At 36.0% G+C, this 27563-nt stretch overlaps 1 protein-coding gene across 8 annotated transcripts in view; it reads right to left on the minus strand.

Annotated features, from left to right (window-relative positions):
* Window positions 1-27563, minus strand: part of CDC42BPA (CDC42 binding protein kinase alpha) — a 329925-nt gene that overhangs the window by 100862 nt on the left and 201500 nt on the right. For 6 of the 8 annotated variants that reach the window (XM_010381838.2, XM_010381864.2, XM_010381856.2 and 3 more), the window contains exons 13-16: window positions 24076-24318; window positions 23714-23824; window positions 15533-15780; window positions 5205-5310 (exon numbers count right to left, since the gene is read on the minus strand). In XM_010381838.2, the coding sequence (XP_010380140.1) occupies window positions 5205-5310; window positions 15533-15780; window positions 23714-23824; window positions 24076-24318 (708 nt within the window). The remainder of the gene's footprint in view (window positions 1-5204; window positions 5311-15532; window positions 15781-23713; window positions 23825-24075; window positions 24319-27563) is intronic. The other 2 variants (XM_010381872.2, XM_010381890.2) reach the window with 1 other exon arrangement.

Consider the following 27563-nt stretch of genomic DNA (forward strand, 5'->3'; position numbering starts at 1 on the left):
TTCCTTTTTTTATTTTTGGAGATAGGGTCAAACTCTGGGCAGTGGCGTCATCTCCACTCACTCACTGCAGTCTTGACTGCATAGGCTCATATAAATCCTCCTGTTTCAGCCTTCCAGGTAGCTGGGACTACAGGCATGCGTCACCACACCCAGCTAATATTTTTTTTAAAAAATTTTGTAAAGATAAGGTCTTATATATTTCCCAGATTGGTCTTGAACTCCCGGGCTCAAGTGATTCTCATGCCTTAGACTCCTAAAGTGCTGGGATTATAGGTGTGAACCACCACGTCCAGCCTTAAGAGTTCTTTACATACTATGAATACATGTCTTTTTTCCAGATAAATGATTTGGAAATATTTCCTCCCCATCTGTGCATGTCTTTTCATTTTCTTAATGCTCTTTTAAAACCATCTGCGCATGTCTTTTCATTTTCTTAATGTTCTTTTAAAATTTTGATGTTCAATTTATCATTACTTTTCTCTCATTCACTGTGCTTTTAATGTCATTATCTTGACATTTTTAACCCCAAATCACAAAGATTTTCTCCTATGCTTACGTTTTATATTTCAGATTGTGATCCACTTTGAGTTAATTTTTGTATAAGGTATGAAGTAAGGATCCAAGTTCATTTTTTCTCACATATCCAATTGTTCCAGTACTATATGACAAGATTATCCTTTTTCTATTGAATTGCCTTGGCACTTTTGCAGAGAATCAACTGACCATAAACGTAAGAGCTTATTTTTGGACTCTTCATTCTGTTTCATTATGCCAGTACTACATCTTTTTGATTATTGCGTATTTACAGCAAGTATTAAAATTAAATAGTGTTAATCCTCCAACTTCTAACTTTACTCAAAATATCTGAACTATTCTTGGTCTTTTCTATTCCTCTATAACTTTAAGGGTAAGCTTGCGAATTCCAGCAAACAGCCTACCAGAATTTTGATAGGGATGTCCCAGAACTTACAGATCAATTTGGGAAGAATTGCTATCCCAACAATATTGAGTCTTCCAATCCATTAACATAGTTATCTTTCAATTTGTTCAGATATTCCTTAATTTATCTTAGCAGTGTTTTGTAGCTGTCATCTTCCTTTGGTTAACTCCAAGACTTCTGAAATGGTTGTTTTTGACAATTGCATTTGCTGTTTAGCATTTTTTTAGAAGACTAATCAATCTCTTCATATTAGCATAGCCAGAAGTCCACCAGCTGTTTTTGAGGGTTGTATATGCAGCATCTTCTCTTCATTAATTCCTGCACTAATATCCATTTTGGATTACCATTATTTCTGATAGCCCTTTCACATTTGTGGTTGGGGTTTCAATTGGATATTTGCAAGAGGAGGAGGAAAATGCAAACTCTGCACTGTCCTATTGCAACAGTGACAAGTAGTTTTCAACAGATTGCTTAATTTATGTGCAATTGGTCAGAAAAAAGTTAATCTTTGCATTATTACCAAATAAAAGCATGGACTCTGGAGCCCGACTACCTGTACTCAAATCCTACTTCTTATTCTTGAGATTGGGAAAGTAGTTTCACCCTTCTTTGACTTAGTTTCTTGATCTATAAAATGGCAAGAACAAAAGGGTACACCGTAGAGAGTTATTGTGAAAATTGAATGAGTTATATGAAGTAATTCAGAAGATGACCTGCACATAGTAAATTTTAAGTATTAGTTCATTTTTCATGTTTGAAAATGAGGTTTTACTATTCATACAGTGACACATTTGACTTATAAGAAGACTACATAGGAATATGAAAAAACGCTCAACATTTTAAGTGAAAAGGCAGATTAGTAAGTGGACTGTATGCATGATTGCAATTATGTAATAATAAGGTTATAGGCAGAACCTGGAAAGGAACACACAAAATTAAAATACCTATTTTGTCGTGATCACATTATGGGTAACTTTCATGTTAAATATTTTCCACATTTTTTGAAAATATTTGAAAAACAAATTTTAAAAACAAATTACAACGTTTCTGACTGTAAACAATTAATTTTACTCACTGGCATAAATTGCTAAGTTTTAAAAATTTGTTATGAGATTGAAGGAAACCAGATGGCTAATTATATTTGCAATGCTATATATATATTTTTTTTTGAGACAGACTGTCGCTCAGTCTGGAGTGCAGTGGTGTGATCTCGGCTCACTGCTACCTCCACCTCCTGGGTTCAAATGATTCTCCTGCTTCAGTCTCCTGAGTAGATGGGACGACAGGCCCATGTCACCACACCTGGTTAATTTTTGTATTTTTAGTAGAGATGGGGTTTCTCCATGTTGGCCAGGCTGGTCTCAAACTCCTGACAAGTGATCTGCCTGCCTCGGTCTCCCAAAGTGCTGGGATTACAGGCATGAGCCGCTGTGCCCAGCCTGCAATGAATTATCTTTTAATAAAAAGTGGGGCTTATAAGATTTACAAAAATGTCATCTAATATTTAAAAATTTATTTAAATGTTTTTATTTTTGGAGTTTAAAAATGTGAACATCTATAATACATACCTTTCAAAATTAACCTAATAATTGCTTTCTGACTTTTGTATCTGTTATTCTGTCAAGAAGAGATCTAGTTCTCTTCAAGCTGGTTCCTGATGGAACAGCTGGTGTAGCAATGGCAAATGCTTCTGTTGTCATCCTTGGGGAAAATACCCACTTCAAACCAAATTGGAAAATGAATAAACGGAAAGTGAAGATGTGAGGTGAAGTTCAGTTGATCATCACTGAGACAGACAGAATTAAAAAGGCAAAGGTAGACTGAAATTTAAGAAGAGAGAGATGCAAAAATTGAATAAAAGTTTGAGAAACAGAGCAGAGGTTCAAATGGAAACAGAGATTCCAGATCTCCGCCATTTCTTCAGGAATAAATATTGTCCTGTAACCACTGGACATTAAATATTTACCTACCATATGAATTTGCTCTTAAAGTGCTACTCATATCCTACCTACCTTTCAATTTAGCAAGAATGAGTAATTTTTTTTTTTTTAAACAAACTATCCGTCAGGCCTCATCAAGGAGGCTTCACTACATATACTATGTCCCTTTCTCATGGATGTATTAGACTGCAACACAATTTTCATCAAATAAGAAGTTTTGAAAAATTTTTCTCTAAATATATATTTTAGAGAAACTCAGCAGAAATGTATGGCTAGCAATGAAATTAAACCAATAATTGAATGTAAAAATTTGATCTACATTCGACTTATTTTCCAATATAATTTTTCTTAAAATGTAATAACATCTTTAGTAGTTAACTCAACTGAATCTTAAAATTCTGTCTTATAGGACAAAATGACATTAAATTTTGTAATCAAATTAGTCAACACATGAAGTAACAATTATGTAACCTGTCTGGATAAAGTTCAAATATTGTTACTCTTATTTCAATGGAAATAACTGTTATACAATAAAGTTCATGCACTGTTCATGGCTTAAAAAATCAATTTATATTACTTACTGTTCAGCCACTTTCTACAATGTTTGTATATGTTAGCTTTATAAGACTTTACAATATGAACAGTATTCTTTCTCAAGTAGTTTTCAACTAGTCATTTTTTAAAGGCTTAGAAAACAAGCATTCATTTTTTAAATGTTTTAAATACTTATTTAGCATTTTAAATGCTAAATAATCATGGGGAAAATAGTGAAAATACAGAGCTATATATAAAACAAAAAGAAGGAAGAGTCTCTATTTTACAAGTAATGGTCTTTCAGTTTGTTATTGGAATAACTAATAATTGAACATAATATTTTTATTGGAGGAAAATACTAGATATCATTATAAAATGCAATTATCCAGCCCTTCTTATGTAAATATAAGTAGAATTATTAAAACTTCTGGGCTGGGCGCAGTGGCTCATGCAACCAGGCATGGTGGCTCACGCCTATAATCCCAGCACTTTGGGAGGCCGAGGTGGGCGGATTGCCTGAGGTCAGTTCAAGACCAGCCTGGCCAACACAGCAAAATTCCATCTCTACTAAAAATACAAACATTAGCTGGGTGTGGTGGTGTGCGCCTGTAGTCCCAGCTACTCAGAAGGCTGAGGCAGGAGAATCGTTTGAACCCAGGAGGCGGAGGTTGCAGTGAGCTGAGATTGCGCCACTGCACTCCAGCCTGGGCGACAGAGTGAGACTGTATCAAAACAAACAAATAAACAATAAACTTCTAGTTAATATTAGGATTTTTACAACTCCTTGTTAGGAATTAGCACAAGAAATGCAGAATGGTGGGAAGTTGAGAAATTTGAGATGCTAGGTGGAAAAAAATTCCTTTAAGTATTTGAAATTTTGTTCACGAATATGGCTACTTCTCAGTTCAGTACATGATTCTGTATTCAAGCTAGAAATTAGGCTGAGATGGTTTCCTTAGATTATCACCTACCCTGGTATCATTTCTAGCTTTACCAGTTCTCCTCTGTGAATATGAATCAGCTGTTACAATTTCTCCAGGTTTGGCCTAATTGTCCCTGTTCTTGCCAAGGGCCAGACTTAACTTGGCCTGAACTTAGCCATCCATGACAGGGCAAATGATGAATATATGAAAGAAAAGAGTAAGAAAGAGAACAGATGGTGATACGACTTCAATGTTTGTCTCCTCCAAATCTCAGGCTGAAATGTGATTCCCAGTGGTGGAGGTGGGGCCTGGTGGGAGGTGACTGGACCATGGGGGCAGGCCCCTCATGAATGGTTTAGCACCATCCCCTTGGTGATAAGTGAGTTCTCACTCAGGGAGATCCAGTTGTTCCAAGGTGTGTGCACGTCCCCAGTCTCTCTCTTGCTCCCTCCCTCGCCCTTGCACCTTCTGTGATTGAAAGCTTCCTGAGACTCTCACCAGAAGCAGATGCTGGCACCACACTTCCTGTACAGCCTGCAGAACCATAAGCCAACATAAACCTATTTTCTTTGTAAATTACCCAGTCTCAGGTATTCCTTTAGAGTAACCCCAAAATGGACTAATACGGATGGAAAGTGAAATAAATAAGAGGCTCAAAAAAAAAATTGGACAAAGAATAAAAGGAGATAAGCATAACTGTCTCTTTAGAAGACAACAAAGAATTGTGTATATCATAGAAGCAATATAACTCAGGAGAAAGACTATCAAACAAAAATGTATGCCAAATACACAGTTACATCCACAATTCCTAAAAGTGTTGAACATCTAGCATGTACTATTCAATTAATATGAGACTAAATCACTCACCTTATCAAGTTCACTTGTCAGTTTTTTATTTTCTTCAGTTAACAACACTTTTTCTCGTTCATACTGTTGTTTGAACTCACTTTCAAATTCTTCCCTTTCACTTTGACTAACACAATTCAAAACACAAAAGGAAAAAAGGGAATTAAAGGTCAACTGAAAACCTGAAATTATTTTTCCAATAGTTACATAAAACATAAAATATCAGATTGAACTGCAGAAATATTGTCCCTAGAGAATACAGCTTGTTTATAAGTAGTGACAGGCCTGGTGAAAGCATGTTCCAGGAATTTATATTACAATAATACTGATTTGTTCATTCATTTACCAAATATTTATGGAGCACTTACTAGGTGCCAAGGAATTGTTGTAGGTCTTGACAGCTACTGCTGTCACGGAGCTTACATTCTGGTAGAGGCAGATTGCCAGTGAAAAGTGAGTAAAATGAACTAATTTCAGATAGTAAGTTCTAAATTATATATATATATGGTAATGCAATAAATAGTATTTGGGAAAGGGTGGCTACTTTATATAGTCAGAGAAGGTCTCATCAAGGTTGATAATGGACCAAAATGAAAATAATAGTTGCCATCTGCTTCACATTCATTATGTTCTATCCAAAGGCCAATTAGTTTGAGACCAATATTCTTACAAAATACAAAGTTGCTGGGCCCTTATTTAATACTAGGCCAGAGTCACTTCCTAGTGTTATCAATTTGATTAACAGTAGTATTCCAAACATTTTGTTCATAATTAGAATTTATATGAGTTCAGAAACTTAAAAACATTTACTGTGAAATAATTTCAGTTTTATAGAAAAGTTAAAGAATAGTACAAAGAATTGCTGTATCCTCTTAACCCAGATTCCCCAATTGTTAATATCTTACTGCATTTTCTCCATTAGTTTCATTAGATATTATGCCTTATTACCCCTAAATACTCCAGTGTGTATCTCTCAAAGTCAAGGACACTCTGCCATAATCATGAAGCAATCCTCTCAATTTAAAAAATTAACATTACTAGAACACTTACCATCTGAATTCACAGACCCAATTAAAGTTATCCCAACAATGTCTCCTTTTCTTATCAAAGCCAGGATCCAACTGAGAAACATATGTTGCATTTAGTAGTGGTATCTCTTCAATTTCCCTTTGTCTAAAACAGTTCCTCAGTCTTCCCTATCGCTCACAACAGTTTTATAATGTATAGGTCTCTAATTGTGTACAGTGACACTCAACCTGGGGTCATCTGATGTTTATGACTAGTCCCAAAGAATTCACTTTTGGCTGGAATACCACAAGGACGATGTCTCTCAGTGCATCCCATCAGAAGGTGCAAAATGTTGATCTGTACAACACTGACCAAACCTCTTAGGCTAAGGGTGTGGATTCAGAATGAGCGGAGTCCCCAAGACGTGAGATGTGAGAAAGAAAAGAAATTTTTTACAAGAAATGCGAGCCCCTTTAAATTAGCACGGCCAGAGAGGCACTGAAATGTGACTGCAGTGACATCTCATTCTCCCAATTGAGCTAAGTAACCTACCGGCTATGTGGACTCCAGACTGAGTGTCACTAATAGCTATAAATTAACCCAACAATGCCATATTCTGGACACCATTACTCACACCCTATATAGGTCAACCATATACATCCAATCATTAATCAATGTTATTTCTGCAAACCAATGAGAATTCCTGACAAAAGACTTTTGCATGTTTCCTCTCCTGATCTGTCTTTCTTTAAAAACCTGAGCCTCTTTTTTGTTCTCTGGAGCACTTCTCTGTGTTTCCTGGGCTGCAGTCCTCAACCTTGGCCCAAATAAACTTTATATGAATTTTGCCTCAGTTTCTGTCTTTTGGACAACATTTTGGAACCTTTGGGCAGCAAAGACAGTGCTGAGAACTCTGAACCCTCATATCCCTTCAAACCTCAACCTGAGGCAACCAGCCTGTTTTTGCATAAATCATTTTTTGCATAAATCACTTTTTGCATATATCAACTTCACCTGAAATAGTTACCACAAAAGGGGAGGTCAAGTATCTTTAACACCTACCCAATCACTTGTCATTGCCTTCAGGCCTATGATGACAGTTAAGATCACGGCAGAGATTAGATATAAAAGCAATGAAGGTTTTAAAGGATTTTGCCAATTTATATTGGAAGGAGTATGGGCAGCATATGGAAATGAATTCTAAGAGCTGAGAAAGAAATTTTTTTTTATCTGAGGAATGTGAGACCATTTAAATTATCAGGCCCAGAGAGGTATTTAAAATGTGAGAGCAGTCACATCTCACTCCCACCTTGAGCTCAATAATTAATCACCTCTTGAGGCCACTTGCTATGTGGGCTCTAAACTGATACCAAGTAGCCATAAAATGCCACACATTGGACACCATGACTCACACGCTATAGTTCAACAATGAATAGCCATCACTAATCAATGTTATTTTGTAAACCAACGAAAATTCCTGTCAAACAACTTTGTATCAGCCCAGCCCTGGTCTCCTTTTGCTTTTAAAAACCTACTTGTAACAAAGATCTAATGGAGCGCTCCTCAAGGTAACCTGGAAGTGTGTTCCTGGCAGCTGTCCTCACTTTGGTTCAAGCAAACTCTTTAAATATATCCTGTGCCTCAGCTTCTTCCTTCAGGTCAGAAGGGTGTTACCCCAAGGTGGGTAAATAAAAAATTAAATATAGCCAAATTTATCAAATGCACATACTCATCTAGAATTTGTGGTTTAATGTGTTGACTCAACATTCAGGTGTAGTTTTTCACCGCTAGGCTGAGTAATTGAAGCTTGGACTTTGGACCAATAGTGGCCTACAGTCAATTAGCTGGAGCATTACTGGCTCAAGGAGATGAGAATGTCAGAGTGGACCTATTATGTGCAACCTGGTCAGCCACCCACGAAGCACCCACTTCAGAACACCCAGAAAGCAGTCCTTTCACCAAGGCATTAATAAATACACTAGTGAGAGGGGGCTAGCATCCTGGAGAAACACTATGGTAGGTGTCCCAGATGACAGTCTGCAATGACAGTGGAAAATGCCAGAATGGAATTGTATTGCCTGATTTTATTAAAAATAACAGTATTCCAGATTGGCTATTGTACCACCTGCTTTATTTACTTATAGCCTGATGCTTCCAAATCCTCATCCTTTCCCTTAAAATTAAAAATCACACTCATTTACTTGTAATGAATTCAATGAACGTATGCTTAATAACATCTATTTGTGTTTCATTTAGAAATCTGAGGAAAACATCTGTGGTTTGTAGACTTCCTATGCTCACCTTATTTGATTACGTATATACTAGAAAGTGTGGTGAAAGGAGAGGTTAGAGGAAAGAGGAGGATATATGAACCACAAAATGATTCCTTGTTCTCAACTCTAGATAGTATTAAAAGTTCAATTAAATTTCCAACAGTTCTATCAATACTTTCAGTCCTTCCTACATCTACATACATACACATTTATTATTATTTTAATATTACAAAGTTTATTTAAAATGATAGTTCTGTGGAGCATGATAACTTATTTACCCTTAGAAGTAAACACAGTTTTAATAAGACATAAAAAATCTTCTAAGGAAAAAAGGGGAATAAGTTTTTTTTCTTTTTTTTTTTTTTTTTGAGACAAGAGTCTCACTCTGTAGCCCAGGCTGGAGTGCAGTGGCGCGATCTCAGCTCACTGCAACCTCCGCCTCTCAGGTTCCAGTGATTCTCTAGCCTCAGCCTCCTGAGTAGCCACATGCCACCGTGCCTGGCTAATTTTTGTATTTTTAGTAGAGATGGGGTTTTACAATATTGGCCAGGCTGGTCTCGAACTCCTGACCTCAGGTGATCCGCCCGCCTCGGCCTCCCAAAGTGCTGGGATTATAGGCGTGGGCCACCGTGCCCAGCAAGGAATAAGTTTTTTGAAGACTGTATTGTTATGTGACAAACAGGCTTATATCTACAGCAATTTGATGGATGCTACAGGATGTTAGCAATGAATGAAATTTCATGTGGATCAGGCTGGGTAATTATATATGATTGCTTTAAGGTGAACAAAGAATATAAGTAATGGTTGATCTTAAAAGTGTAATCTTATTGACAAACCTGAGAGAAACAAGAAATGGGGAAAGGATTCCCTATTTAATAAATGGTGCTGGGAAAATTGGCTAGCCATAAGTAGAAAGCTGAAACTGGATCCTTTCCTTACTCCTTATATGAAGATTAATTCAAGGTGGATTAGAGACTTAAATGTTAGACCTAAGACCATAAAAACCCTAGAAGAAAATCTAGGTAGTACCATTCAGGACATAGGCATGGGCAAGGACTTCATGTCTAAAACACCAAAAGCAACGGCAGCAAAAGCCAAAATTGACAAATGGGATCTAATTAAACTAAAGAGCTTCTGCACAGCAAAAGAAACTACCACCAGAGTGAACAGGCAACCTACAGAATGGGAGAAAATTTTTGCAACCTACTCATCTGACAAAGGGCTAATATCCAGAATCTACAAAGAACTCAAACAAATATACAAGAAAAAAACAAACAACCCCATCAAAAAGTGGGCAAAGGATATGAACAGACATTTCTCAAAAGAAGACATTCATACAGCCAACAGACACATGAAAAAATGCTCATCATCACTCGCCATCAGAGAAATGCAAATCAAAACCACAATGAGATACCATCTCACACCAGTTAGAATGGCAATCATTAAGAAGTCAGGAAACAACAGGTGTTGGAGAGGATGTGGAGAAATAGGAACACTTTCACACTGTTGGTGGGATTGTAAACTAGTTCAACCATTATGGAAAACAGTATGGCAATTCCTCAAGGATCTAGAACTAGATGTACCATATGACCCAGCCATCCCACTACTGGGTATATACCCAAAGGATTATAAATTATTCTACTACAAAGACACATGCACACGTATGTTTATTGCGGCACTATTCACAATAGCAAAGACTTGGAATCAACCCAAATGTCCATCTGTGACAGACTGGATTAAGAAAATGTGGCACATATACACCATGGAATACTATGCAGCCATAAAAAAGGATGAGTTTGCGTCCTTTGCAGGGACATGGATGCAGCTGGAAACCATCATTCTTAGCAAACTATCACAAGAACAGAAAACCAAACACCGCATGTTCTCACTCATAGGTGGGAACTGAACAATGAGATCACTTGGACTCGGGAAGGGGAACATCACACACTGGGGCCTATCATGGGGGGGGAGGGGGGAGGGATTGCATTGGGAGTTATACATGATATAAATGAAGAATTGATGGGTGCTGACGAGTTGATGGGTGCAGCACACCAACATGGCACAAGTATACATATGTAACAAACCTGCACGTTATGCACATGTACCCTAGAACTTAATTAAAAAAAAAAGTGTAATCTTAAAAATCTCCTACATAACATTATTGAAGATAAATTATAATTTAAATGACAAATTCAAGGAAAATAAACTAACCTCCATCTCCAAGCAAATGTGTCACTTCACTATTATCTACAGACAGATGTTAAATTTAGTTATGTTTAGGAAGCTTTCCTAACACAGAAGATCTTTTTCCTGTTTCCTGTTAGCATTAAACAAGCTTTAAGTCTCTTCCATATTAAAAATAAACAAATTCTCCCCATAGCCTGTGTTACAATTCATTTCCCAAATCCTTGTCTTCCCATTCACTGGTAAGCATCCTGAAACAGTTTCTGTAACCACTTTTTCATGGTTTAGTTGCTCTCCACCACACCAAAATCTGGCTTCGGCCTCCACCATCTCAAGAAAACAGCTCTCTCAAAACTCAACACTGGCCTGACTGTGATTACATCCAACCGGCTGGCCACTTTTGACAGTGTTGTCCACTCTTGCCCTCTTGACATGCTGTCTGGCTTTGACTTCAGGGATCCCATGCTCTACTAGTTTTTAGTCTACATTCCTGGCTTCTTTTCAGTTGCCTTTGTGACTCTTCTACCCTTCCTGTAAATAGCAATGCTCCTCAGTATTCTGTCTTGGGTGCTGTCTCTTCCCTCTCTACACATGCTGCCTGAGGTATCTCATCAATGACACTAGTTGGTTTTATTTATGTATTCAGCTGATTATCTCTGAATCCACATTTGAAGCTTTTGTGGCCTTCAAACTGCTGACTTGACATCTCCACAAAGACATCCTCCAAGCACTGCAAGTTCAATATGCCCAACTCAACAAGAGAGCTCAACACAGACAAATTCCCACCACCCCTATCTACATCAATATACTCTACTTTCTCTTCTGATAGGTTAAAAAAAAAAACAAAAACAGATTGAGTAAGGCCCATCCCTTCATTATGAACATCCTGAAGTACGCAAGTACTTTTCTCCAGTACTTTCCTCTTCTCCTCTCTCCTCCAATCATCTATGAGACAATTTCTATCAGATTACAATCATGCTGTTATTTCTTCCATCTTAAAAAGAAAACCACACACACAAAAACAAAGAGCAAAATATCTTCTCTGAGATAATTTCTCCTCTAGCTATTACCTGAGTTCACTGCTTGTTTGTGTGATAACTCCAAGTAACAATAGTTTTACTTCTATGTTCTGTCTCCAACTGCTCTCCTTCCAGTCTCTTTTAATCCTACTGTAGGGTCTTTGCCTTTGCTTTTCCACTAAAATTGTTCTTATCAAAGTGACCAATGACCTTCATATTGCTAAACTCAAATGCCATTATTTAGTCCTTATCTCACTTGATTCAGAACTCATTTTATTTGACATGCTGACAGACTTTATGTGCTTTCTTCACTTGGTTTCTGCTGTTACAGTAGGCAGTCAGGCAGATGTAAGCAGGACAGGAGGGACCCCCTGCCCCCACACCCCCAACCAGGAATGGCCACATCAGGTGATGGCCAGGTGGTTGTTAAACTGTCTCTAAAATAATAGTTGATCACACCTGGTGCCAGGAAAAGGCAGTCTCCCACTAGACAGAAATGCCTGAAACGTGATCAGCAGCTTCCCAATAAGATTCAGGAGTTAGGCAAGTGGGCTCGAGCATACACACTAAGAGAAAAAATGGTGGGGTTTAACTGGTGGCATATGATCTTCTTCTAGGAGCACTAGACTAGCAAGGGAAGAATGCCTCAAGTGAGCACGTGTACAACTTCAGTAAACACACTGTGCATGCAGCCCCTCCCAAGTGCTGGCAGGTCACTGTGCATGTGGACAGCCCACCCCAAGGGAAGAATCAGAGAAGGGATGCAACTCCACAGAAGCATGCCAAGTCAAAGGTTAAACCACGCACTTGAATCTCTCAAGTCACCCACTTGGCACAATTCCAAGTGTACTTTGCTTCCTTTTATTCCTGTTCTAAAGCTTTTTAACAAATTTCACTCCTACTCTAAAACTTGCCTTGGTCTCTCCCTCTGTCTTATGCCCCTTGGTCTAATTCTTTATTCTGAGGAGGCAAGAACTGAGGTTGTTGCAAACTCGTATGGATTTGCCGCTGCCAACATGAGGACACTAAATTTGCCTGTTATTCTCCTGTCATTCTCACTGCCCTTTCTCTATCCACTTCGCTGGTTCCTCCTCATCTCTCGACTTCTAAAAATTGGAGTACCCCAAGGCTCAGTGCTAGGAAATTTTTTTCTATCTGTACCCATTCACTAAGTGTTTTCATATAGTCTCAGAGCTTTAAATGCCATGGAAGTGATAATATTCTCAGGATTTTACCTCCCTCCCCCAAATCCAGGCTGGTCTATACATCAGCCTATTTGACATCTCCAACTGAATGTCTAATAAGCATCTCAATTGTAACTGTTTAAAATGAGCTCTTTCTGTTTATGAAAGAGTCTTGTTGGGGGAAAAATGTGCCCTTGATAATACTCCCAATCCAAAACTTGCCTCTCCTGTAGTCGTCCTTTCTAGTAATATATTCTTCCAACCACTTGGACCAAAAACCTTAGTATCATTCTTGAGTCTTCCTTTTTCTCCCTCATATCATATCTAGTCCACCAATACACTGCTATCTTTACCTTTAAAGATCATTAAAATTCAAACCCTTCTTATCCCTTTTGCCATTACCCTAGGCCAAAGCCACTGTCATCTTCTGCTTGGATTACTTCAGTCGTCTTCTAAGTGGTCTCACTGCTTTTGCTCTTACCTAATTCAGACTACTCTTAACCTATTATTCAGAGTGATCCTGTTAAAACACAAATCAGTCGTCGCTTTTCTGCTCAGAATTCTACTATAGTCATGTAATGCATAATGACATTTTGATCAACTATGGACTGCCATTAGTCCATAATGTATTAGTCCATAACTGTGTAAATTTTTCAACTTTATTATAATCTTATGGGAACACTATGTGGTGCTGAAAAATTCCTATTACCTAGTGATACTGTAACTGTCTTAAAGTACTAACATAAAGCATTACTCATGTGTATGTGGTGACGTCGGTGTAAACAAACCTGTGCTGCTGGCAGTGTAAAAGTATAGCACATACAATTACGTATAGTACATAATACTTAATAATAAATGACTATGTTACTGGTTTATATATTTACTATATTATACTTCTTATCGTTAGACTATACATCTTCTACTTAATATATATTTTTTTAAAGTTAACTGTAAAACAGCCTCAGGCAGGTCCTTCAGGAAGTATTCCTGAAGAAGGCATTGTTGTCATAGGAAATGACAATTCCATGTGTGTAACTGTCCCTGAAGACCTTGTAGTTGTGACTGACCCAGAGCAACTTCCAGTCCTATAAGCTTCATTTATGATAAGTGCCTTATATAGGTGTACCCTTTTTAAAAAAAAAATCTTGTATATAATCACATCACAATACCTTTCCCAGAAAATATCCCTGGTGTTAAGCGATGCATGACTGTAATTCCCTGCAATAGTTTTACTCAGAATAAGAAACTATGCATCCACTAAATATGACTTTCAAGGCTTTACATGATGTGGCCCCTGTTGCCTCTCTCACTTGCCTCTACTATTCTTCTCCCTTTATTCTACTTGAGGCACACTGGCCTCCTCACTATTTTGTAAAAAAACTTACTCTTCTCCATGTAGAATGCTCTTCTCATACATCTGTATAAATACCTTTTCTTTAGTCTTTAACTGAGAAATCAATCACCTTCTCAGTATCGTTTTCCCTGGCCATCCTGTATTTATATAATTTGATCCTCCCCTGAATGCTTCATAGACCCTACTCCCTGTTAATTTTTTGTTCTTAGCATTTATCATTATCTGATATATTCTATGTTTTACTTATAGAAAGTTCTATGGGACAGGAATTTTTTTTCATTGTTATTGTCTTTTTGTACCAGTCCCTACAACAGTGTGTCACACATGGTAGGTTAAAAAATATTGCTGAATGAATAAATGCAACAAACTGAATAAACTCGGGCTTCCAATATAAGCTGAGAATGACAGTAACATATATTCAGTTTCCTGAAATCCAGAAAGCTGAGTGTAACTGACAATTTCTCCTGCTCTCTCATTTCTCACAGCTGCTTATTATGTTCTCCAGGTTCTATCTTCTCAGTAGATGGAATGCATCCACTTCTCTCCATCTTCACTGTCACCACCTGAGGCCCACACCTCATCTCTCCAAGCTGGATTCCTACCTTCAGACTGCTCCTCCCACTTCACTCTCCACACAGTAGCAAGAGTGGTCATTCAAAAATGTAAATATAATCATGTCACCTTCCTTCAATGGCCTGAGGATAATGTGCAAATGCCTTGTACTCTGTTATGACTTTGCGTCTATTTTACTTTCCAGCTTTATTTCTCACCACTCCCATCTATTTATGTTTCAGTCATAGTAAACATCTTTCATTTTCTGAAGGTGGCAAGTCCCCCTTTTCCTTTAGATCTTAGCACATCCTCCCTGGACACTCCTCCCTAGCTACTTCTTTCTCACTAATTATATCTCAGCTTCGAAGTTTATCGTTTTTTTTTTTTTCTTTTTCTTTCCTGGTAGAGATATGGTATTACTACGTTGCCTAGGCTGGGCTTGAACTTCTGGGCTCAAGTAAGCCTCCTGCCTCAGCCTCTTAAGTAGCTCAGATTACAGGTATGTGTGTGTGTGCCATCATGCCGAGCTAGAAGTAATTTTGTTCAGAAAGCCTAGATGTACCAAAGTTATCTTTTGTGCCTTCCCTATATGTGCTCCTATACTTAACATTCCATCTGCTTTTCTATCATGCTACATTATAATTTTCTATTTGCCAATCCTGATTTTGGTCTTCTTTAGGTCTAAGATATATTTATTGTTTATGTATCTCCAATACTTGACACAAAACAGGTACTCAATAAGTATTTACTATATAGTAAATAATGTGATTCTTACCTTTCTCTCCTGGTTTTTTCCAATTTGTCTTTTAAAATCATAATTTCTTTGTTGAGAGCAAGTTGCTGACCTTCTGAATCATGCAGTTCTTTCTTAAGATTTTTTATTTCATTTGCATGTATTCCTTCTCTTTTAGATAATTCTTCTTCATAAAAGACACTTTTCTTTTCCAAATCAGTCTTTAGTTTGGTTATCTCTTGCTGATGTTCTATGCTGCATATTCCTGGTGAGTAACTAATTTGTTTTTGCTATAGAAGTAATAACTAAAGATTAGTGCATCTACAAGAATAACAAAATATTAAATAACTTCTTTCTGTAATATAAATGAGTATTCATATAACTGCATTTTTTGTACATCCTAACAAAAATAAAATTCTATATTAAGTCTACTAACTTTTTGTCTGCTATATATTGTAAATATTTTCCTCAGTTTACATTCCTTAATAGTCTGTCTTTGTTGCTACTTTTAAAAAGTTTTCTTCACACACAGATTACATATTTAGTCAAATTTTTAGCTGGGACTTACATGATTTCTTGCTTTACATTTAAATTTCTAATTTATTTAGAATTATTGTTGGTATATGGAGTAAGAGAAAAATCTAACTGCATCCTAAATCTGTTGAGGAACTGATAAAAAGTTTTAAGGACATCTGTGTCTTAAAAAAATTAAAATCGACAAAGGAATGGTAGAATAGAATGTACAAAAATAAAGACAGAAACCTTTTGCAACAGTCCTGTGAGAAATGGCAGAGGTCTAAACTAACATCTCCTTCATATCTACACTAGAAAAAAAAAGACAGGTCTCTTCACTTTCAGATACGATTAAGGAGAAGAAATTGGGTTGAAGTCTACCTTTTTAGAAATAAGGCTGAAATATTCTCTCAGTAATAAGAAAGAAAAGAAAATGTAAAGTCCAAAGATTCTTCCAGGTACTGCCTAAAGGGTAAACAGAAAACTGATACAGACTACAGATTATGACTGTAAGATTTCCTAAGCTTTGTAATTTTCCAAAGGTCATTAATTTGTTATATCTTATCTGTCTCCCCAGTTGCAATAAAACTTTTAAAACTAAAAGAACCTATGCACTTAAGTTTAGGGACAACAAAGAATCAAGATCTGGAGGTCAGTGTATTTTTTTTTGAAGTCAGTCATAAGGGCAATAAAACTGGTAAGCGTAGTTGACTTAAAGTAGAAGGAAAAATACCCTGACTCCTTCATATTTGAAGTATATAATTTAAAAAGAGCAAAGGAAGTGATGTGGGCCAGAGAAATAGCCCTGGCGTGTCCACTGAAATATTAACCATTTATCGAAAAAAATATTTTCATGTGCCAGATCCAGATTGTCCAATGGTTTATTAGGCAGCCTAACATGCAAAAGTCTGCTTAACTTAAGAAGAACCAGAGCAAGGCAGATTCTTGCTCTTAAGCATCGCTACGAAAATGCTATTAACCCATCTGTAAAAAAGAAAAACCTACCAAGAAATAATAGGTTTTACTGCAGGCACTGAAGATAATTTAATGTCAGCAAACTTATTAATAACTGTGTCATAAAATGAATTATTTTAATAGATTAAATTTTAAAATCCAAATGATAATCTCAGAATGTACCCCTACCCAATAGCATTTTATAAAATCCAGTAATAATTCCAAATACTACCCTAAGTCCCACAATAAAACCATCACATAAAAAAAAACAGTAATTATTTTAATTTAAAAGTATCCATTTTGAGCTATCCAAATACTATTTATGGTGAGCCTTTAGAGATACATTGAGTAAATTCAGAAACATCAACAAAAAGGATGTCTTCCATTATCACTCTTATGCAACATTCATTTCAGACCAACATGTAAAATAGTCTCTCTCACCAACATGTAAAGTAGTTAAAAATATGAATATTGTGAAGAAAAATAACATCTTTATTATTTCTATTTAATTGTTCACATAGAAAATACAAATAAATCTAGTGAAATGTGTTAGAATTGAGAATTGAGTAAAGCAATAGCATACGATAAACACAAATCAATACTTCCAGATATTAAAATAAGCAATAAACAACAAAAATTTCATTGTTAACGGAAGAGTAACAGTGAGAAATTTCTGATTTATACGAAAAAAACCTAGAAGTGTTGAAACAAACTATTTAAAAGGGAAGATTAAATGGACATGTATTCAATATTTTTCATGTTATCTTCCACATAATTCTAATTAAAAGTTCTTTATAAACGTGGGGATAGAAGGGCACGGAGACATGTTTCTACTCCGTGGATAAGAATAAACTGGTAAAAATGTCAAAGAAAATACCAAGGGGTGAGTGGGAAAATACACTTTTCAAATATTAAAACATACTATAACTCTTTACTAAAGTATCACTGTGACAGATCTGCTCCCCGAAATAATTTAATTCAATATATGAGACATCTTCAGGCACTAGGTAAGGCAATGATTAATAAATGAAATTGGAATCACCAGCTAGCAATAAAATAACAAAAATGAATCTCATGTCATACCATTTAGCAAAACAAACTCCAAACAGATTAAACAGTTATTTTTAGACCCAACAAACATCCAAAAGAAAGCAGAATTAAATACTTATCAAAACTCTGAGAGGAGGACAAGCCAAACTTTGAAGCGACAGAAGAAACACTGAGAAAAACCAACAAATCTTCTACAATTTTAAAAAGAAACAAGATCAAAATTAAGGGATACATGATAAATTGGTTACATGGTTGCTGAAAATACTTTAAAAAGTATAATTTTTACTGTGCAGAGAGTTTTATGTATATGATAGTACCACATTATTTTGATTACTGTAACTTTGCAATAAGTTCTGAAGTATGAGTCCTCCAACTTTGTCCTTTTTTTTATGATAGTTTTGGCTGTCCAGGTCCTTTGCAATTCCATATGAATTTGAGGATCAGCTTTTTATTTCTGCAAAAAAGACTCTGAATTTTGATAGGGACTGAGTTGAAGCTGTACATAACTTTAGGTACTGCATCTTAACAATATTAAATTCCCCTAGTCATAAACATGAGATGTCTTTCAATTTATTTAGATTTTCTTTAATTCCTTTTGGCAATGTTTTGTCATTTTTAGTTGGTTAAATTTGTTTCAAGGTATTTTATTCTTTCAGATGCAATTGTTAAGTGGAATTGCTTTCTTAACATTCTTTGAAGATTGTTCATTGCTGGCTTATAGAAACACAACTGATTGCTGTGTGTTGATCTTGCAGCCTGCAACTTGGGTGGATTTATTTTAAGTTCAAGTCTCAAGTACCTTTCTTTTTGAGACAGGGTCTCACTCTGTCACCCAGGCTGGAGTGCAGTGGCCCGATCATGGCTCACTATAGTCTCGACCTCCAAAGTCTCAGGTGATCCTCCTGCCTTGGCCCCCGGAGTAGCTGGTACTACAGGTGCCTTCTCAAAAAAGAGTTTGAGAAGGATTGGTGTTAATTTTTCTTTAAGTGTTTGGTTCAATTCACCAGTGAAGTGGTGTGGTCCTGGACTCTTCTTTATCAGAAAGTTGCCCGTCTTTTTTTAATAAGCCGCTGGAATGGGGTTGTGGAGTGCGTGAGGGTCCGTCAGAAGGTTTTTGATTACTGATTCAATGTCTTTACTTGTTACAGGTCTGCGGAGATTTTCTATTTTGCCATGAGTCATACTCGGTTATTTGTCTCCTTCTAAGAATTTGTCCATTTCATCTAGTTATCTACTCTGTTGGCATACAGTTGTTCCTGTTATAATTCTTTCGTTTTCTGTTGGTCAGTAATAAAATTTTCCCTTATACTTCTGATTTTAGTTATTTGCAATATCTCTCCCTCTTTAGCTCTTTTTATTGGGAAGGGGTCAGTCTAATTAAAGGTTTGCCAATTTTGTTGACTTCTAACCAACTAACTTTTGATTTTATTGATTCTATTATTTTCTAGTCTTTATTTTATTTAGCTGTGCCCTAATCTTTATTATTTCATTCCTTCTGCTATCTTTGGATTCAGTTTGCTCTTCTTTTTCTAGTACCTTAAGGTATAAAGTTAGGTTACTGATTTTTACTTTCTTCCCTTTTAGTCCTTCCTTTTAATACAGGCATTTATAGCTATAAATTTCTCTCTTCAGCACTGCCTTTATGGCATCCTGTAAGTTCTGGTGCATTGTATTTTCATTTTCATTCATGTATTTTCTAATTTCCCTGGTGATTTATTCTTTGACTTATGGTTGCTTAAGAGTGTGTTCACTAATTTCCACATATTTTTGAACATTCCAGGTTTTTTCTTTTCCTGTAATTGATTTCTAGCTCCATTCCACTGTGGTTGGAGATGATACCTTATATGACTTCAATCTTCTTCCATTTGCTAAGATGTTTTTTGGCCTGACGTATGGTCTATCCTGGAGAATCTGCCATGTGTACTTTAAAATAATGTACATTTTGCTGTTGTTGGGTGAAAAGTTCTATACATGGTTGTCCCTCAGTATCCATAGGGCATTGGTTCCAGGACCCCACTTGAATACCTAAAATCCATGGATGCTCAAGTCTCATATATAAAATGGTACAGTGCTTGCATACAACCTACACACATCCTCCCATAAACTTTAAATCACCTCTAGATTTCAGTCACATATTGCTAAATGACAGGGATATGTTCTGAGAAATGCATCTCATTAGCTGATTTTGTCCTTGTGTGAACATAAATTGTACTTCCACAAACCGAGATGGCACAGTCTACTATACACCTAGGCTATAGGGTATAGCCTGTTGCTCCCAGGTTACAATCCTGTACAGTATGGTACTGTCCTGAATACCGCACGGAACTGTAACACAATAGTAAACACTTGTGTCTCTAAATATAGAAAAGATACAGTAAAAATGTGATATAAAAGATCAAAAATGGTATGTTGCATATAAATATGGCACAAAAGTATGGTATAAAAATAAAAACTGGTATGTCATGTAAAGTATTATAAATGGAGCTTACAGGACTGGAAGTTGGCATGGATGAGTTAGTGACTGGTGAGTGAATGCGAAGGCCTAGGACATTACTGTACACTACTGGAGACCTGATAAACACTTTATACTTAGGCTACACTATTTTTAAAATTTTATTTATCCAATAATAAACTTAGCTTACTATACCTTTATAAGCTATTTCCTATTTTAAAACTTTCTGAACTCTTCTGTAGTAGCACTTAAAACACAAACACATTGTACAGATGTACAAAAATGTACCTTTTTCTTTTTTTTGAGACAGAGTCTCACTCTTGTCACCCAGGCTGGAGTGCAGTGGCACAATCTCAGCTTACTGCAATCTCCACCTCCCAGGTCCAGGCAATGCTCATGCCTCAGCTACCAGAGTAGCTGGGATTACAGGAGTGCACCACCATGCTCAGTTTATTTTTGTATTTTTAGTAGAGACACAGTTTCACCATGTTGGCCAGGCTGGTCTCGAACTCTTGGCCTTAAGTGATCCACCTACCTCAGCCTCCCAAAGTGCTGGGATTACAGGCGTGAGCCACCGCACCCAGCTATCTTTCTTTATATCCATTTTCTATAAGTTTTTTTATTTGTAAAATTTTTGTTTTACTTTTGAAATGTTTTTGTTAAAAATTAAGACACCAACAAACACATTAATATAGGGTTTACACAGGTTCAAGATCATCAAGACATTACTAGGTGACAGGAATTTTTCCAACTCCGTTATAATCTTTAGGGATCATTGTAGTATATGCAGTCTGTGGCTGATTAAAACGTCACGATCTGTACTTACAATACCTAATGTGATATAAATGCCATATAAGCAGTTTTTACCTTTGGAATAATGACAAGAAAAATCATCTGTACATGTTCAGTACAAATGCACCCATCTAATTTTCTTCCTCCAAATATTTTTGATCCATGGTTGGTTGAATCCACGAATATAGAACTCATGGATATGAAGGGCTGACTCTGTATCTGTTAGGTCTAGTTGGTTATAGTGGTGTTCATGACCTCAATATCCTTATTGATCTTGTGTGTATATGTTCTATTCATTATTGGAAGTGAGATATTGAAGTCTTTAACTCTTTTTGTAGGGCTATTTCTCTCTTTAAGTCTGTCAAAAGTATTCTCAATGAAGTGAAGATTCCTACTATCTTTAAAACAGCCAAAATATGTTTTAACCCTTTACTATGTGCCAGGTTCTGGCCTATACATGTTAAATGCATTAACTACTAAGTTACTAGGTAGGTGTTATATTATTTCAAATTTATAGATGACACAGAGATGTGTTTGGCAAGTAGGTAAACATGATACAGTTTCCAATGCAGTAATGTTTATTGTAGAAAAAAATAAAAAGTAAACTATTAGATAAAATATGTGAATGAAAGTTAGAAAACCTGGGTTTATATTGTACTCTATCACTTATGACTATAAAATATTTAACTCTTCTGAGCCTCAATTTTCTCAAATAAAAATAATGCCTAAGATTTCTTCTAGTTTGTACTTTATTATTCTTACCACCCAAAGCTCCTAGAATAGTGCTGGAAACAAAGCAGGCCCTGACTGAAAAGTATCTGCGATGGTGATGTAATTACTTCTATATACTAATCCTGCTCTAGAGGTACAGATGTATATAGAATACACATCTCTACTTCATAAAGCTAACCAGGACTATGAATTCATGATGAACTAAAACAAACTCCCAAAACAAAAACAAGAATAAAATCAAGAGTTTATATTTCCATTTATAGCAAAGGAATTTGACTTGCAACCACTGAAATTCAATTGTCAGAGAAAAAGTAAGTTCTGACTAATTCTACCACATGATTCATTCATTAACTTAACAGGTTTATTAAACAAGTATTAAATATCTGGTCCTTTGCCAGGGCCAAATTAACAATATACCTGTCTGTATTTTCAATAAGCTAGGTCACAGTTTAGTTGGAAATATACAGATTTGCAAATAAATAATTACAATAAGAGCTAAGCTACAGATATTAACAGAATTCCAAGAAGCAGTACAGGAGTATGTAGATTTTAAGTAGTATGATTCTTACATTTATGGATAATTGGACAGTAGACTAAGCATGGTCCTAAAAGAAGTAGGTGAAATGGGGCCTGACAGGTATAGCAGAGGAAACAGGATGGAAAAAGTTTGGAGTCAAAAAAGATAAAAGGCAGATACCACATTCAGACTATTATTTAGTATGGTAAAAATATCACGTCAATTTGATCTTAATTCACTCACTGTAATATACATGATACCATTATTACACTAACAGTTACTGAACACTTATAACGTGTCAGCTTACAAATGTATGTATGCACTCTTGACATGAAATAGTTTTAGAGATGAGAAAATTAAAGTATAATGAGGTTAATTGTTGTTATGTTTTGTTTAAGACAGAGTTTCACTCTTGTTGCCCAGGCTGGAGTGCAATGGTGCAATCTAGGCTCACTGCAACCTCCACCTCCCAGGTTCAAGCAATTCTTCTGCCTTGGCCTCCTGAGTAGCTGGGATTACAGGCGTGTGCCACCACGCCTGGCTAATTTTGTATTTTTAGTAGAGATGGGGTTTCGCCATGTTGGTCAGGCTGGTCTCAAACTCCTGACCTTAGGTGATCCGCCCATCCCGGCCTCCCAAAGTGCTGGGATTACACACATAAGCCACTGTGCCCAGCCCCATAACGTTCTGTCCAATGTTACATGTTACACAGCTAGTAACTGGTGAAGCAAGAAGTTAAGAATAGGTAGTCTGACTCCAGAACGGCTCAAGGATTTCCCTTGCAAAGCACCTTCTGCTGAGATGTTTTCAACTATGCCCATTATCATCTTATCCTAACAAACACAAGTGTCTGCAAAGCTACCCCTGAGCTTCTCCTGAGTCGTTTATAAGATATAGAGAGGTTCTGAATATCTAACCATGACTCCCATGCAGATTACCAGTACATCTTGGGTAGGCAGGCAGTCCTTCATAAACATTCTAACTTCTTCCTGATAGCTTCATGTTTCCCACTAAACATAGTCCTCCATTTTCTTCAGTATAATTAAGAAATCAGTATCAGCTTCCTACTGGTAAGAATGAGAATTATGAATACTAGGTTTGAAGAATGACTAGTTTTCACTGCACACTGAATATAGTGTATAAGCTAACAATCCTAACAAGTCTAAAGAGAAGAAAATTAATTAAGCTTCATAAATGTGAAGTCAAAAGATACCTTCAGTCCCTCCAATTCATTTTCCAGTTGCTTAGAATAGTGCTCACTCTGTTCACGTAGTTTCCTGTCTTTAGATGCTTCAGCAGCTAGAGCTTCTGTATGAACTTCCAGCTTTAAAACAGAATGAAAAAAGCAGATTTCATGATTATAATCTTTTTCCAAACAAAACATTTATCCCAATGAGAATTTACCTTGTAACAGGAAGATAATTCAAATGTTTAAATCCATATTAAATAATATTAACAAACTATAAAAATAACTTTAAAAATATTAAATAAAAAATTATATATGATATCACTAGTCTTAAAAAGTAGCTTTAATCACTATCCCATGGGCACTACAAAATTTGCCTGACTACTAACCTCTTTTTTGGCTCTTTCTGTTCTGCGCAGTTCTTGCCTTAAGCTTTCAACTTTTTGCATCACCAGGTCCACCTCTTCTTCCTTATCTCGGACATGGCGAGCAAGTTTCTGTTTTTGAGTGTGCAATTCTGTTAGCCGCTCATTGATCTCCATGAATTCCTGCATGGCCAGTTTCCTCTGACAGTGTGCGTCTTTCAGCTCTTTGGATTGGTTTTTTAATCGCTCACTAGCCTGGACTAGTTCCTACAGTTTTGTAAAAAGAATATAAGTTACCAATTCTGCAACCTAGAGACCAAATTTGGCCATCAGAATAGCTATTATTAAGTCAAGAAGAGCCAAAATTATTCACCTTAGGACAAATTAAAATAAATAAACTACTTCTGAACAGCATGGTGTCCTGACATAAATAAACTACTTCTTAATGGAATGGTGTCCTGATATGGTCTCAATTCCTTATGCTAATACAGTAAATGCATGGGAGCTGCTAATTTAACCTTATAGTACCTCAATTTCCACAAATGAGGAAAAAGTTTAGGAATAAACGATATGATGGTCAAAATAAATATTTGTAAAATTTGATAAATATTTGTAGGTTGTTTTCATAAAAAACAAGCAATGCCCTTGACATAGAGGCTACACCTCAAGCCAGAAGCAACGAGACAGAAACTAAACCGGAGACTCCCTAATTGAAGAGAGAAACTTAGAGGAGAGCTAAAGTGGACTCAGGGCAGTACCACTACCTGCCTCCTAGCAAAAGGAAATGCAGATTTTCTTTGGGGGAAAGAACTGCAATGAAATCTGAATTTTTCACATATTGAGAACAAACAAGAATGAGCTCACAACCACAGATTCCAAATTACTCAAAGAACAAAGCACCACAATCAAATAACAAAAACAATAAAAATAAACATCAAAGGTATCTTGGTATTAAAATCATTAGATATCAACACAAAATTGCTACATATGAAATGTTTAAAGGAATAAAAGATGAAATAATAAAAATGAAAAAATGACAAAAGGCTATTAAAAATGACCAAGCAGATTTATAGAAGAACTGTATGGAACATTTAGAAACAGAAAACGTAAGGTTGGCCTAGTTGCTCTCATCTATAATCCCAGCACTTTGGGAGGCTGACGCAGGAGGACTGCTTGAGCCAAGGAGTTCAAGAGCAGCCTAGGCGACATTGTGAGACCTCATCTCTACAAAAAATAATAATGCAAAAAAAAAAAAAAGGCCAGGTATGGTGGTGTGCACCTATAGTTCTAGCTACTGCGGTGGGAAGATGACTTCAGCCTGGGAGGCTGAGGCTGCAGTGAAGTGAGATCACTCAGTTGCACTCTAGCTTGGGCAATACAGTGAGACTCCATCTCAAAAAAAAAAAAAAGAAAGAAAAAATACAAATCTTAAAATTAAAGACATGCATCCATCACTGTACAAAAAGTTAACATTTTTATAGTATAATCTTATATACACACTTGTACAGTAAACAAAAGATACAGCTAAAATACTGGCCAATAACAACACAAAGAAAGTTATAAAGAGGTAATACAGGTTGAATATCCCTAATCCAAAAAATGTGAAATCCGAAATGTTTCAAAATCCAAAACAGTCTGAGTGCCAACATGATGTTCAAAGGAAATGCTCACTAGAGCATTTCAGATTTTGGATTTTCAGGTTAGAAATACTCAACTGGTATAATGCAAATATTCCAAAATCCAAATGCTGGTCCCAAGCATTTCAGATAAATAAGTGATACTCAATCTGCATTAGATCTCTAAAATCAGTTTTTTCTTCCTGAGATAAAACTTTGATGGTTCCTTTAGTGCAGATCTGATTATGGAAGCTCTGCCAGTTTTTGTTTATACGAAGCCTCAGACTTGAAAAGTAATTTTTTGGGTATATAATTTTAATTATCTTCTCGTATCTTTGAAAATATTTTACCCTGTTTCTGTTGCTGTTGTTACTTCTTCAGTGTATGTTCTTAGTCTAATTTTCCTCCTCCCGCCTTATTTGAGGATGGGGAATAGGTGATTTGTCTTTTTTTCCCCCTGATTTCTTTATGGTCTTTTATTTCTCTTTGGTATTACCAAAGAGTGTTGTTTTATGAACACTTCTGGTTTGGGTTGTTAAAATTTTTTCTTGATTCATAAATGTAGAGCTTCCTCTAGTGATGACATTTTACTAGTAATCACCAGTTAAAGGCCATCTATTATATTGGATTAAGAAATGAAATCTTGACTTCAATAGAAAAAGTATTATTAAGGATAAGGAATGTCACTACATAATGATAAAATTCAATACACTAAGAAGAAATACTATCCCAAACTTTAGTGCATTCTATAAGATAGTCTCAAAATCATTAAAAAGAAACTGTTAGAACTTCAGAGAAAAATTGGTAAACATCACTATAATGAAAAATTTTAATTTCTTAGTCATTAATAGATAAACCAAGTAGGCAAAAAAACAGTGAATATAAAGACGATCCTAAAAGCTCAATTAACAAGCTTCATGTACAGAAGCTTGCTCTCTAAATTGGAACACAAACTATTTTCAAGAACACATATTGAATGTTTTAAAAATGGAACAGGCCAGGCCACGAAGCAAGTCTCAGTAGATTTCAAAGAACAGATATCACGTAGAGCAAGTTCTGTCATGACACTGTAACTAAATTAGAAGTCAACAAAAAAAATAAAACTCCATACATTGAAAATTTTAAAAGATACTTAAAAATAACTCACTGGTACGTGAGAAAAAGAACTAATGCAATTCAACTCTTTCTATGAGACCAGTATAATCTGAATATCAAAAAAAAAAGAAAAGAAAGAGGAAAAATAATAACACGCCAATCTCACTTATAAAAACAAACGTGAAAATCCTTTTTAAAAATAAGTAAATCAGTTCCAGTGATATAGAAAGTAGATATGCATGAAGTCTGGCACTAAACTTCTTGTGCTGAAAATCTAGCTCTACCACTATTTCTATGACCTTGAGCAAGTGAACTAATTTCTCTGTTCTTGGTCTCACCATTCATAAAATTAGAATAATAATGATATCACCTAACTCATGGGGCTGTGATGGAGATTAAATAATTTAACATATGTAAAGCTTTCACAACAGTGTTATTAGAACAGATATTTGCTACATAAATGTTATCTATACTATCACAGTATTATAAGAAATTTGGGCTTAACCCAGAAATATAACAGTGACTTAATATTAGAAAAAGTCGGCCAGGCGTGGTGGCTCAAGTCTGTAATCCCAGCACTTTGGGAGGCCGAGACGGGCGGATCACGAGGTCAGGAGATTGAGACCATCCTGGCTAACACAGTGAAACCCCGTCTCTTAAAAAAAAAAAAAAAAAAGAAAAAAAGAAAAAGAAAAAGTCTACAAATGTAGTGCACCACACCAACTTATTGAATGACAAGAATCACATAATCATATCAATAGAGCACAGAAGGGCACATTGAATAAAGTCAATACCCATTCT

This window comes from Rhinopithecus roxellana, chromosome 8 (assembly GCF_007565055.1).
Source record: "Rhinopithecus roxellana isolate Shanxi Qingling chromosome 8, ASM756505v1, whole genome shotgun sequence".
NCBI classification, from domain to species: domain Eukaryota; kingdom Metazoa; phylum Chordata; class Mammalia; order Primates; family Cercopithecidae; genus Rhinopithecus; species Rhinopithecus roxellana.